The sequence below is a fragment of the Nycticebus coucang genome, chromosome 4, assembly GCF_027406575.1.
Source record: "Nycticebus coucang isolate mNycCou1 chromosome 4, mNycCou1.pri, whole genome shotgun sequence".
Taxonomy (NCBI): Eukaryota; Metazoa; Chordata; class Mammalia; order Primates; family Lorisidae; genus Nycticebus; species Nycticebus coucang.
This window is the reverse complement of record NC_069783.1, coordinates 88,234,566-88,248,927: the sequence shown is the minus strand read 5'-3', so window position 1 is coordinate 88,248,927 and position 14,362 is coordinate 88,234,566. Positions and strand designations below refer to the sequence as shown.

Genomic DNA, 14,362 nt, shown 5'->3' with positions numbered 1-14,362 from the left:
TTTATTAGCGGTTTCCTTCATTGTTTCCATCATTTCTTTCATTGTTTTCATCATGTGTATTCTAAATTCCCTTTCTGTCATTCCTAACATTTCTGTATAGGTGGAATCCTCTGCAGTAGCTACCTCATGGTCCCTTGGCGGGGTTGTTCTGGACTGGTTCTTCATGTTGCAAGGAGTTTTCTGCTGATTCTTCCTCATGGGTGATTTCTTTTATCTGTTTACTTGCCCTAATTTTCCTTTCACTTCCTCTTGCTCTTTAAGTTCTCGTGCCTGTGGACTAAGGGTTACAGGACCAGAAGGATGAGAAGGTTTAAGAGCAAAAAAGGGACGAAAGAAAGGAGGACCGAGTGATAAGAAAAAAAAAAGAAAAATAGAGAAAGGAGAGGGGGTGGGTAAAAGGAATATTGACAAAAAGAAGAGAGGCACAGAAAGAGGGAGACAGAGCAATATAGGTGTACAGTAGGGTACTTTGATACAACCTTAAAAAAAAAAAAAAACACCTTCTGGGGGTGTCCAGTTGGGTGGTTCCCTTGAGGTCAGCAGCTCTTTGCTAACCTGATCAGACACAATACCCCACCTCCACCAAGTAGAGAGGAAAGACAAAAATGCTATAAATCAAACCAAAACAAGCAAACAGAAAACTTTACGGGATAAAATTGGCTGGAAAAACCAAATAATAATGGTAGAAACACTAACAAAAATGAAGTTCTAATTATTGAAATAGGCAGCAATGGGAAATTATAATTAAACTAGAAAAATTGAGAAAGAAAAAGGATCTGTATGGAAAAGGTTGAACTTAAAAAACAAAACAACAATCCACAACACCAAAATAAACAAACAAAAAAAAACAACCAAACCGAGAAAAAAAAAAAAAAACACAACCAAAAACAAAGCAGTATGTATATGTTATTGAATATTGTCTGGGCAACACGTGGTCTTCTGGGGTATGAGATGTTAATCACAGTTCTGATACGACTGGAGGCTGCTAGTTTCTCAAACCCCAGCAGGTAGACATCCTAAATCTCTCTTCAGCCCACTTAAAAGGCACTTTGAAGTTGTTCACTTACTGAGCAGAAGCTTTCTCAGGGAAGTGCTTGTCGCTGGAATCACTGCTGAAGTGGCTATCCACTTACCGTGTGTGTCAAAACTGGTCTCCCTCTGCCCCGGAGGGTTAGGGCTCAGACCCCGCCCTCAGGCTACTTGGTCGCTGGGTTACCAGCTCCCACCCAATTCCAGCTCTGCGACCCTGAGGGCGGAGCTTTCTGGGGCAGATCGCTCACAATGTCTGCCTGTGACCCAGAGCCAAACACTATTAGCTCCGTCTGGCTCAGGGGCTCAGACTGGGGCCCTAGACAAAGGCCAAAGTTCTCCGCACTACCTCTCAGGCTCTCCCCAAGGCAGTTCAGCTGAGTGCCAAGTCCAAAGACACCAAAACAGTTCACAGGTAAGGCCTTTCTGGTTTGCAGTCTCGCTGCTACTGAACTGACAGTTGCGGGCGGGTTTAGACGGATTGAACACACGCGACCACTTGCCGGTTTTCCACTGTTTTAGTCCTCCTCTTGGGGTCCAGAAGTCTCTCGCTGACTCCCTGTATCCTCTCAGGGGTGATGATAGGCAGATCCCACCAGCCAGAGATGCCTGGAGTCCTATATCCCCAGACTCACGGTGCCCAGATGCAAGGAAGCTGTTACTCGGCTGCCATCTTGCTCCGCCTCTGGTTAGCATTTCTAATAGTGCAAGTTTGCTGTCAGTAAATTCACTTAGCTTTGATTTATTGGGTAGTGTGTTTATTTTACTCTCATTTTTTATAACTTTTATTTTGTCATAATTTCAGACTTACAGAAAAGTTGTAAGAATGTGCAAAGAAGTATAGATTTTTCACCCACATTCCCTAATTGTTAACATTTTACCACATATGCTTTACTTAATCCTTTATTTCTCTTCTCTTATGCTCTCTTCAGAGGGATCTACCATATTTTGCCATGAATAATGCACACTTTTTGCCCACATTTTTGGAGGAGAAAATAAGGATGTGCATTAAACATGGATGGTATGGCTCTGGAGTTGGGTAGCCCAAGGGGCCTCTTGCAGCTGCACACCCCCCAACTTGGGCCTGCCGACTGCACTCGTGTTCCAGTCCAGGGGAATTTGGGATGTGGTAGGAGCCACTGGACCAGCCTTTGTTGAGCACCACAATCAGGGGAGAGGGCAGCTGCAGTTGTGCAGTGTGAGGGCGGATTATTGAGGCCCAAGGCCCAGTCATGCAGAGTAGACAGGGAGGGACTACACAGGCCCCAGAGACTCATCTGGCTGCTCATGGACAGAGTAGCCTCAGAAGCTCCTGCCCCACCAGGAGCAGACATGACCATCTCAGTGCAGCTCCTGACATCCCAGAAAGGGAAGTCCTCTCAGGAGAGAGGGAATCGGCAGCCTTCATAGAGCTGGTGGGTGCAGGTGGGCTATGATGTGTCTCTCCCAGCAGAGAGCTGACCACTTTTCTCAAGGGCATTTACTGAAAGTTTGAGCCAAAAATGTGGGTGTACATTATACATGGAGTAGCATTTTACATCACAAAATATGGTAATTGCCTTTATTAATAAAAGCCCATTTATTAAGTTGTTGATTTTAATTTTAGTACTTGTATTTTTCATATCCAGAAAGTTATTTTATTCGTTTCAAATTTTCTAAGTCATATAGTTCCCTTCTGAAATTTTTATATTGTCTTGTACTTGAAAATAACAAAACAGATATTTTTAAATCTGTTGTTACATAAATTCTAGTATCTGGAGTCTGTATTTCTATTGCCCATTGTTTTTGATTGTTCTCTTTCATGTGGTCTTGTCTCCTCATAAGCCTGTTTTTCTGTGGTTTTTCTTTTTTAATATTTTTATTAAAAATTTGTTTTAGATACACTCTGTCATCCAGGTTGGAGTGCAGTAACACTCTTACAGCTCACTGCAGTCTTCAAAGCCTGGGTTCAGTGATCCTTCTGCCTCAGTCTCCTGGGTAGCTGAGACTATAGGTGCACGCCACCATGCCTGGATACTTTTTTCATCTTTATTTTTTGTAGCGACAAGGTCTTGCTATGTTGCTCAGGCTGGTCAGGAACTCCTGGCCTCAAATGATTCCTCCTGCCTCAGCCTCCCAAAATGCTGGGATTGCAGGAATGAGCCACTATGCTTGGCCTGTTTTGTGTTTTTTCTATTGCGTGGTGGGCATTGTATTTGGAAAATATGGTACATTTCGTAGAAATAATTTTAGGCCTGGGATAATGTTCTTTTCCTTCAGAAAGAATTTCCACTTGCTTTAGCCAGATTCCTATTGACCTTTATAAAATTTCATTGCAATTTTATGATCTGAGACATTTTGGGGCCACCCAGATGACTCAAGGCTGAGCTGCAGTCTTTGATTTGTATTTTGAGATCCCCTCATAATTGAGAGGTGGAGTTATTAAGCTTCCACCTTCTCCAGACTCTAGACTCTACATTTTGTTCTCATAGACTGAGAGAGCCAAAAGTACTGTGGAAGTCAAAAGTGCCTTTTGGCTGATTTTTCCTACTGGGCTGACATTCTTAGAGCAAAAGTAGCTCCAAATACTACTCACTTCCCAGAATTTTCTTCTGCTTCATGGGTACCGGTCTAGTAATCCTTCACTAATTTGTTAGCTCTCTGATGTCTATAGCAGATTTTAGAAAAATGTTTTGTCTATCTTTTCTACTTTTCTTAGGGAGACATGGTCTGATTTACCTAGTCTGCCATTACAAATTGAGAAAGTTCAATACCATTTCCTCCACATATGTTTTAGAGTTAATTCAGTGAAAATTAGAAAATATTCTAACTACATCCTTAAAATCTCATTTTCTTAGATAATAGGTATTTGCTATGTAACTTCTGTAATTACAGGCCAAAAACAGAATATGCTGTTAACATTTAGGAGTTAGAGGACTTATTATAGCTGCCCTTTTCCTCATGCTTTTAGGGCCTCCATTCCCTTATTTCATGTTTCCAGTGATTGCTGTAGGGCTCCTTTTTATTTTATAGAAACCAAATCTTCTCCTACCAGACATTCTGACAGTTTATATAGTTTAATAATCAATCATCAGAGCAATCAAACTTTATCTTTTAGTAGTTATAATCTTTTTTATTTCTTTTATCTTCTCTCAGTAGGAGGGCTTGAAAAAATGCTTGCTAGACTCTTGCAGGTGAGTGTATTTTGTTCACTCCAGTAATGAACATGCAAACTGTAGGAGGTATTCTTCTAGAAAAGTGGAGCTTCTCTGTTACCCTTCATCCATTTAGTGCTTCTTTGGGGAGCTCACTGCACATGGGTAGCACTCTGATCCAAATGTTAAAGACTTCAGGAGTCCATATTAGAAGTCTTTTCAACACAGAAGGAGCCCTGGGATGGAATGTTTGCATCCTTAGAGGACTATTAGGATTGTTTGGATTTGGGAAAACTAGGGAGAAGACAAATTTAAAGTTTAGGCATGATTCTACTTAAAAAAAGTAGAGATTATTTTTATAAAGCTGTGAAAATCAGAGAATTGAATATTAAATATTAAAAACTAATGAGAGGCATCTAATGTCAAGGAAAATTCATACTCATCATCACAAAGCATGGAATATATTACTGAATTATTAATGTAATGTAACCATCATTTAATTAATCTTGAACTTAATCTAAGCAGTATTTTTTGTTTTGCTTGTATTTTCTTTGTATCCTTTTTAAAATATTGGAAACACTGCCTGTTGGTTACAATCTTAAGTCTCCTTCTGAATTTCTGAAGTGTTAGACTAAAAATGGGGTTTATATGCCTTAAAAAAGTACTGCTTTAAAAAATCAGAAATCTGGTAGTGTTAAAATTTAAAATTAATGAGTGAACTAATTTTCTTGATTAGTTTCTTGTTAATCTATTTAACAAAGTTCTAATATTTTTGCACATTTAATTAAAAATACATGGTCTCGTGTTAATATTTTACCAGAGAAGTATATTTATATGTGCTAAGGTAAATACCACATATGAATCATGGCCTGGGTTTTTCTAGATCCTAAAGTTGTAATTACATGCAATTTTTTTCTTGCTTTATTATAAAAAAAATTGATAGGATATAACAGATACAATAAAAATATATCAGTAAGGGCAGCACCTGTAGCTGAAAGGAGTAGGGCGCCGGCCCCATGTACTGGAGGTGGTGGTTTCAAACCCGGGCTCAGCCAAAAACTGTAAAAAAAAAAGTCAGTAAATAGAAACCAGTTTGAATTCTATCATTAAACTTACAAGACTAAGTATATTCTTTGTTTTTACATGCTTTAGTAAGGAAGCTATAAAATTAATATTTGTTATAATATTTGTTATTAATATTTGTTATAATAAGTTTCTAATGAGTAATATTAACTAGTTGTTTTTCACTATTAGGGAAAGCTCTGTTGTTACTCTTAGACCTTAGATACATTTTCTTTTTATAAAATTTTCTACATAAAAAACAAAGATGTCATTTGAGAATTTTTCAGTTTTAGGAGAAATAATGTTTTTCCACACAACACCACCCCTAACCTATTTTACTATCTTTTCCTTATTTTCAAAAAGGCCTTTCATTCTTCTGGAGAAGGAATTTATGTACAATGGTGTGGGTTTTTAAGTATTTCTGTGTGTATGAATATTGAGACATAAGACAGGGAAAAGAAAAGCTGAAGCATAAAGATTATAATGTTTAATAATACGAGAGTAGCATTTAGCTTTTTGAACTTAATGTTAAATAGTGTCAGATAAGTACTGATCAGGAGTCAGAACTAATAACTATCTTTTTGCCTTCTTTCTCCCAACTTCCTGGGGGAAAACAGATGTTTTGTGTTAATATCAATTGCTATACATAATTGAAAAACCCTGATAATGATTGTCCATTTTTACTTAGCATGGACATATATCAGGAAGCTACATGACATCAAAGAAGGGTCAACATAACAAAAAATTTAAAAGTAAAGAATATGATGAATACAGTACCTACAGTGATGACAACTTCGGGAACTACAGTGATGACAACTTTGGTAACTACAGTCAGGAAACAGAGGAAGATTTTGCCAGTCAGCTAAAACAATATAGACAAGCTAAAGAAACCTCAAATACTACTTTAGGGTCATCATTTTCTAAAGAACCAGGGAAAAAACAGAGAATGAAAGGACTTCAGCAAGGTAAGTTTACAATTATCAATTAAACTTTTTAGAAATTATAATCTATTTTAGAATATGAGAAACTTATTAAAACAGCTAGCTGTAGAATAAAAACTTAGAAATTTCTTATCCTTTCTCAAGATCAGCTTATTCTTGTGGTTCCTAAATTTATTTTCCTTTATTTTTTAAACTAGGGAACAAAAAGCTACAAATATTTATAGCTACATGGTATCTTAATACATCAGTTATGAAGACATTGTCATCTTTTAAATGTAGATAGGAATGTAATATAGCTTTATTAGTTTCTCCTCCCATCTGTCTGTTGTCTGTATACATTGTGCCACTTTATATTTTAGATCAGTAAGGACAGAACTCTAGGAAGCTATTCTTTTATTAGGCTTTAAAATACAGTAGTCATCTTTGTTATGCAAATACATATAGGACTATCATCTTTTACAATTGGAAATAAAAACATAATCTTTAGAGATTTCTAGAATGGGCATCTCTTTATCTGCTGTATTGAAGTACATGGTCCCTGGAGAGATCAGGGCAAGTTGCTAGCTGTTGACAATGGGTAAAGAAACTATGGGTCAGTTAAGGTTGATTTGAGCCTTAACTGTTGGCTGTTAAATATATCCGGTTCAAGAAAACCGGAGCAAGATGATGCTAAGGTGAGCAGTAAGCAGCCACACCCTATGTAACAACCCTTTAATTATCTTTGAACAAAGGAATCAGTTAGCAGTAAATTTGGTTATTTCTATGGCTTTTGATTTCCTAGTAAATTTCCTTTGAAAAATAGGAATGTAGACTTAGCTGAAATAAAAGAAATTCAACGGGTATGCTGTTTCAGTGAGCAAGATTGTGCCTGGAGTCTAGACATAGTGGTATCAGGGATCATCCCACCTAGAGAATAGGGGTAATGTAGACAGGACTTGTTCATCCCTTTCCACCTGAGGTTTTTCTTTTTTAGCTCTTACTTGTTTGTCCTTTTAAAGAATTGAGTATTGCATTTTATTTTTGACATTATTTTCTCCTTGAATTATGAAAATAATACAAGGTCAAATGCAGAAAACTTTCCAGTGTGTAGAAAAGATAACCCAGCAAGGATCAAAGATAAAACAAAAAGAATTTGAATCTCTACCACTCAGAGATAATAATTACTAATGTTTTTTGGTACATTCTTCCAGAATTTTTCCGGCCATCATCTTCAATAAAAACTATAAACATATTGTTATAACTTGATTTTTCCCCCTTAACTGTGAATTGTATCTCAGTCACTCTTACATTAATGAACAGCTTTTAATACCTACATTTTGATTAATTAAATAAATGTACTATAATTTTTCTTAACAAATTATTAGATTTGTTTAGTAATAATCATTTGAGATTTAAGTTGCTTCTAGTTTTTTTTTTTTTTTGCAGTTTTTGGACCGGGCTGGGTCTGAACCCACCACCTCCAGCATATGGGGCTGGTATCCTACCCCTTTGAGCCACAGGCGCCGCCCTGCTTCTAGTTTTTTTCCAATTCTGTGACCCCAGCAATAAACATATTCATGTATCAGAAAACATCTAGGCAAAAAACATTTTTCATAAGGATAAATTCTAAAAAGTAGAATTACCAAGTCAAAAGACATAGTCACACATTTGATCCATATACCAAGTTGATATCTGAAAAAGAATTGCACCAATTTATAATTCCCCTGCCAGTGTGTGAAAATGCCAATTTCTCTAATATCTATCAACAATGAGTTTAATATTCTTTGAGGTGATAGTTGGTTGATATGTTATTTTTAAAATTTTGATTTCTTTGATTTCTTTTAATGAATTGAAACATTTTTTCACATATCCATTGGCTATTTTATAGGTTTTAAGGTAGTAATTAGTGGTTTCAATATGACCTAAAATTTCTCAGTATAATAAGAAATTACTTTGTATTTTAACTTACTGCTCTAAATACATAAGTTTTGTATTGGAGTATCTTTTTAGATAACTTTGAAATACCAAGTTAGTCAAAAGCAAAAAACAAGTATAACATTCACTTGGAGAAATGTGTATATAACTACTGAAAATTATCAAGAGAAATTTGATTAGCTACAAATTAACTAATACCTTTCTTAAATAGGAATATAGTATTTAATTCTCTTGAAAGCAGAAACATTTATAAATGACCTTTTCCTAAGGAAAATTAAAACGAATAAAAGTGGATTTGGCATCTCTAATTATGTATATTCTTGTTCCTTGCCTTCCTATGTTTTTAATATCCCTTAAGAAATAAAGGAACAAGAAGTAGTACTCAGGAAGTAAAATATAAAGATTTTATTAATTTTTTCATTGACTCTAAAGAGGGAAAAAGAAGGCATTGTACATTATTAACTATTAATATCTGCTGTTTCTTGTAAGCTAATAGATTGACAAGTATGCTGTTTTTCTGTAATATTTGAAATACATTTTAACTTTTTTAGGTATTGAACAAAGGGTTAAAAGCTTTAATGTCAGTCGTGGACGTGGTTTGCCGAAGAAAATCAAAAGAAAAGACCGTGGAGGAAGATCTAATAAAGGGCCTAATGTTTTTTCAGTAACTGATGACTTTCAAGAGGTACTGAGAATTTAGTTATATATAAAACTAAAATAGAGGAGCTTTCCCATCTCTTAATCTATTTGGTTGCAAAGAAAGCATCGTGATTCTAACACTACTTCATTAATAAATAAAAAACTTCAGTGTAAATAAGCTCCACAAGAAGAATTACTATTTTAGTCAAGATACTAGTAGAGAGGTACAAATTTAGGTGATTGGGAAATAAAATCAATATGTGTAAAAGAACTTCAAAACTTTAAATATATATCTAAAAGCAAAAAGTAAATCTTCTGTTAGTCTTCTGTTGTGCTTTTCTTTCCTAGGATTCATCTTCCCCAGATGCAAATGGCAATAAGACACTAATAGCTCACTATATAGCAGGACTGAGAAGGGAGGCAGTGTTTAACTTACTTATTAGAGTTGAAAACATGGAAAGAGAAGAAAAGGGAATATAAATAGTTGGAAAGGTAAACTTATGTACCTTGCATATGTTAGATATTTAATATACTATGTGGAGTTGAACTCCGAACACATACATTTCAACCTTGTAGTGACTCTCTATGTTAGAGTCCCCCAATTCCTGTATTCTACCACTGTTCCAATAAAATTTCTTTGAATTCTTTCCCTAATCGCCTAACTCACCATGCAACCTTTGGCAAGTCACTGACTTCTCTAAACATCAGTTTTCCTGTTTGTCACTGACGGTGATGAATTAGATTACTTCTTTGGTTCTTCCAGTTCTTAAATTACATGAGATCTTATGGGTAGAGATTATTTATGGTTCCTCTTTAAGCTGAAACTTAAAAGGCCATATCGTCTATGCACTTAATACATGTATTGTTCTAAAAATTTGTTTCTTAAGTTAGGTTTAGATTTTCTTGAGTACCTTGATTATAGTCAGGTTTCCCACAGTTACGGATATTGAGATACTTTTCTGCTCGTTTAAATTGAACTAAGCTAAAACACAACCTCCTTAATTTTTTATTAAAACAATGAACCATTATTAAAAAGTAATGCACAGAGAAAGAGTGAGTTATTAATGAAACAGAAGTACAACTTGTTGCAGTTTTCAGGGGTTTTGTATGTGTGATTACCTAATTCTTCTTAATTTAAGAGTTCTAGTCCTCAATTTGGCTTATTGACTTTGCAAAATGCACTCTGTTTGCTTATTTTATCACAGCCATGATTCTTTGTACAGAAAGCATATGTGAGCTGGTTGTTTACATCCACTTGTTCTAAATTAATTTATAAAAATGTGAATTAAATTTATGTAGATTTAAGACAAAATAAATGATTTCTTTCTTTCTAAGCTAGGGCATAGAAGAGCACATTTTAAATGATTCTATCAGAGTATTTTATAAGCAATGTTATTGTTGTTTTCCTAGGGCAATTTGGATATATTTATATTTTAAAAAAAGAACCGCTAGGATTCTTGTATCTGTTTGCATGGTATTCTTGTACCTTTTTTCAAAATGCTTATAGTAAAATATAATTTCAACTGTGAGTGCTGAGAATCAGATTTCAGTTTAGGCATCTGTTGCCTTAAGTGTTTCCTGCAGGCAGTTTCCTGTTTCAGTAGATAGAAAGCTCCATCTTCTAGCAAATTAAGGGAAAAGAGAAAATCGAAAAGAATAAATCATTACTGAGTTCCTATGATGTACAAGACATAGAACATGCCAGGTGCTTGAAAAACGATGTTGTTGTATAGAGTTCAAGAATGTAACTTACTATATTTAGCATGGCTAAGCATCATATTCAGTCTTGTCACTCAGTCTTCTCATACTTGTGCAAAAGTTGAATAGGAGAACTAAGGAAAACAAGTAGAACTAAGGAAAACAAGTAGTACTGTGAAATTTCCTTTCTTCCTCCCTCCCTCCCTCTGTCTTTCCTTTCTTCCTTCCTTTCCTCCCTTTCTCCTTCCTCACTTTCTCCCTCCCTCCCTTCCTTCCCTTCCTCTTTTCCTTCCTCTCTTTTCTTTCTCCCTTCCTTCGTTTCCTTCCCTTCTTTTCTTTCTTTCTGACAGTCGTGCTATGTTGCTCAGGCTAGAATGCAGTGGTATTATCATAGCTCACTGCAACTTCGAACTCTTTGGCTCAAGGGATCCTCCTGCCTCAGCTTCCCAAGTAGCTGGAACTATGAGCACATGCCACCATGCCTGGCTAATTTTTCTACTTTTTGTAGAGACAGGATCTCTTATGTTGCTCAAGCTGGTCTCTAATCCCTGGCCTCAAGGTATCCTCCTGCCTTGGCCTCCCAAAATGGTAGGAATACAGGTGTAAGCCACTTCACCTGGCCTGAGATTGTTTTTTCTTAATTTGTCTTAATATTTATTTTTCTTTAATTTCTTAAAATTTAAACATCAAAGGTAATACCTGCTCCTGTTTGCTTTTTTCTTGAAAAGAAAGCACAAAGTAACCACACATATATATAAAATCTCTAATCAACTATCTAGAGATATATACTGTAAAATGTAGGGACATATTCTTTTAGTCTTTTTTCTTTGCCTTTGTAATTATAGAGTTGGGGTCAGTTTTTCACTTCATAAAGTGTTGTAAACATTTTTTTATGTCTATCACATGATTGCTTAATGACTGCATAAAATTTTCCCACCTGATTGTATCATAATGTATTTGACCCATCTGCTAGTTTTGGATATATAGAGTATTTCTAGTTTTGTTTGTTTTACTGTGTTAATAATTCTGCAGCAATTGTTTTGGAGACCATTTTTTTTTTTTTTTTTTGGCCGGGGCTAGGTTTGAACCTGCCACCTATGGCATATGGGACTGGCGCCCTACTCCTTGAGCCACAGGTACCGCCCTGCAGCAATTGTTTTGTAATTAAATTTTTTGTGAGATAATTCCTTTAGAAAATAGTCTTTAAAAGTAAAAATTTTGTGCCAAACAATATAGATATTTTAAAGTCTTTTATAATGTAGTTATCATTGATATATGAGAGTGCATATTTTATTGCAACTTTGCCAAAATCGTGTGTTATTGTGAATTTTCAAGCTTTTTACAATTTTGTTTTTAAAATGAAGTTGTGTATCCTCATTAAAATAGATAGAAATAAGCTTCTTTGCAACCACTAATAGCAGTAAGCAGATTACTAGAAACATATCTCTCTTCAAATAAATGAACAGCATCAGAGTGTTCAATTTTGATCACTTAATAGTCAGTACTGCTTTCCACATCCATTTAGCTACACAATTAATACCTATTAATATTTCATATGTTGATTCAAATGATTTTTTTTTTACAGTACAGTAAGCCAGGGAAGAAATGGAAGGTTATGACTCAGGAATTTATTAATCAGCATACAGTGGAACACAAAGGAAAACAAATCTGTAAATACTTCCTGGAAGGGAGATGCATTAAGGTAAATTTATAGGGGTATCATAAATCATTTAACTTCTCAAATGATATGAAAAATTTAATGTCTTTATCAAGGGTGGCTAATTTTTAAAATTTCTCATACAATTGTAGTAAAACTGGTTCTTTAAAATGTATCTTGTGTGGAAATACTATACTAAGAGGTCATTTAATTCTGGGACAGTAATGTAACTTTTTAAAATCAGATTTTATTTAAAATCACATAATGTTATATAAGGCAAGTACTATTTGAAGTACAACTAATATTAAATGAGTTAAACCTTACAGGGACTCTACAAAGTAGTCGCTATTATTATCCTTATTTTATAAGGGGCACTAAGTGGTTAAGTAAGTTAAGAAATACTGAGTGCTATTTGAACTCAGGCAGCATCTTCTGAGGCTTTGTTCACTGTGCAGTCTTGCTGCATGTAGCAACATCCACTGTCTTGGGCAGGAATTCTAAGGAAGTATTTGAGTTACTGTTAGCTTGTTATTTAAAGATTGAAGATAATGACCATGAATTCCATCATGAAACACCATGGAGAAAATTCAAATTAATTGTTCGTTTCACTTTTCCCTCTTCTTTCTTACTTCTTTTCCTTTTTTTTCTTTTCTTTCCTTTCTTTCTTTTTTCTTTTTTTGTAAACAGGGAGATCAATGTAAATTTGATCATGATGCAGAGCTGGAGAAGAGAAAAGAAATCTGCAAGTTTTATTTACAAGGATATTGTACCAAAGGAGAAAACTGCATTTATATGCATAATATCCTTTATTAAAAATGTATGTTAAACAAAACATTGAGGTTTGAAAGCATTGAAGTTCAAATATAACCTAGAAAGCCTTGTTTTATTTTAAATTTAAAACAATACATTACATGAACCCTCGTCAGATTTTGTACTTTAAAAAGGAAAACTGACATTTTCTTTAGGAAATGAAATAAATTTCCCTTGGAAAAAAATTCTAGTAAGTAAAAGTACTTTATATTTAACATAATCAGCGTGAAGTATTTCAAGAAACTGTGCTTTCTTAAATACTTGACAAAATATTTATTTTATGACAGCTGTTTTACTTAGGTTCATAAGTAATAATCATTATTGAAGATTATAAAATCTAAGTCTTGTCAGATCTTCCCATCTAGTGATAAACACTGTATATTCTTTTCTACTTCTCCCTTTGGAAATAAGGTACATTTAAATTATACTCCTGTCCCTACTCAAGTTGGAATTTCACTAAGAGTTTTCTGGTCCTTTTTTAAAAATAATGTGTTATGCATTTTCTCATATTAATTTACCTCCAGATAGCTAGCTGTGTTGCTCACTATCACTTATGACTAGTGGAGCTTTCCCCATAAATATGAAAGTCTGTATTTCTCATAAAATAATGTTGTTTACACATATGGTTTTTTTCTGTGTTTTCTGTTTGGCTCCATGGATTTGTTTTCCCTCATGTATAAGTGTTGCTTTATTGTGATTATTTCTGCCACATCAGGACACTGTGATATTTGGTAGATTCTCACATTTATTTTTCAGGTAAATTTAAATAGTATTGGCAAGATAAAAAAAAATGTAAACAATAAAAAAGAAGGTAAATAAAATGGAAAATGAAAAATTTCTATTATAGATCTAAATGTAAAAATATTGAACCATACAATTACCAGAGGAATATGTGAATGAATTCCTTATATAACTCAGAAGAACAGAAGACTTTCTTGACTGTGACTCAAAGTCCAGAACCAATAAGAGAAAGATTGAAATTTGACTACCTAGAAAAGCTTAAATTTGCATAACAAGTATATATAACATGAAATAAGTAAAATAAGTAATAAAGTGGGAAAAATTGTATGCAATTTGTATCACTTATCAAGACTGAATACCCTCAGAAAGAGGAATGTAGATAGTTAACAAAATATATAAAAAGATGCTCAATCTTGTTCATTATAAGAAGAATACAATTTAAACTACACAGAGATAAAATATACATTTGTAGCTGTCAAGATCTGCAAAAATCAAAAAGATGTGACAGCAAAGTTTGTTAGCAAGGCTGTGAGAAAATAAATGCATTCATACCTTGTCGATGGGAATGTCAAAATGGTGTACCCTTATGGAAGGAAGGTTGGTGGCCATCTGGCACAATTATCCATGCAGTTACCCTTTGACCTAACAATCCCACTGTTTGCAAATTATAATCCATCCAGGCAGTCATTACTAATGGCTGCAAAAATCATTAGGTGAAAAGTTGATGAGGAATTTTA

General features: G+C 34.6%; 1 protein-coding gene across 1 annotated transcript in view; it reads left to right on the top strand.

Moving 5' to 3' along the window:
* Nucleotides 1-14,362, top strand: part of ZC3H6 (zinc finger CCCH-type containing 6) — a 75,706-nt gene that overhangs the window by 42,140 nt on the left and 19,204 nt on the right. The window contains exons 4-7 of the mRNA XM_053588604.1: nt 5,914-6,190; nt 8,632-8,765; nt 12,003-12,119; nt 12,762-12,875. Of these exons, the coding sequence (XP_053444579.1) occupies nt 5,914-6,190; nt 8,632-8,765; nt 12,003-12,119; nt 12,762-12,875 (642 nt within the window). The remainder of the gene's footprint in view (nt 1-5,913; nt 6,191-8,631; nt 8,766-12,002; nt 12,120-12,761; nt 12,876-14,362) is intronic.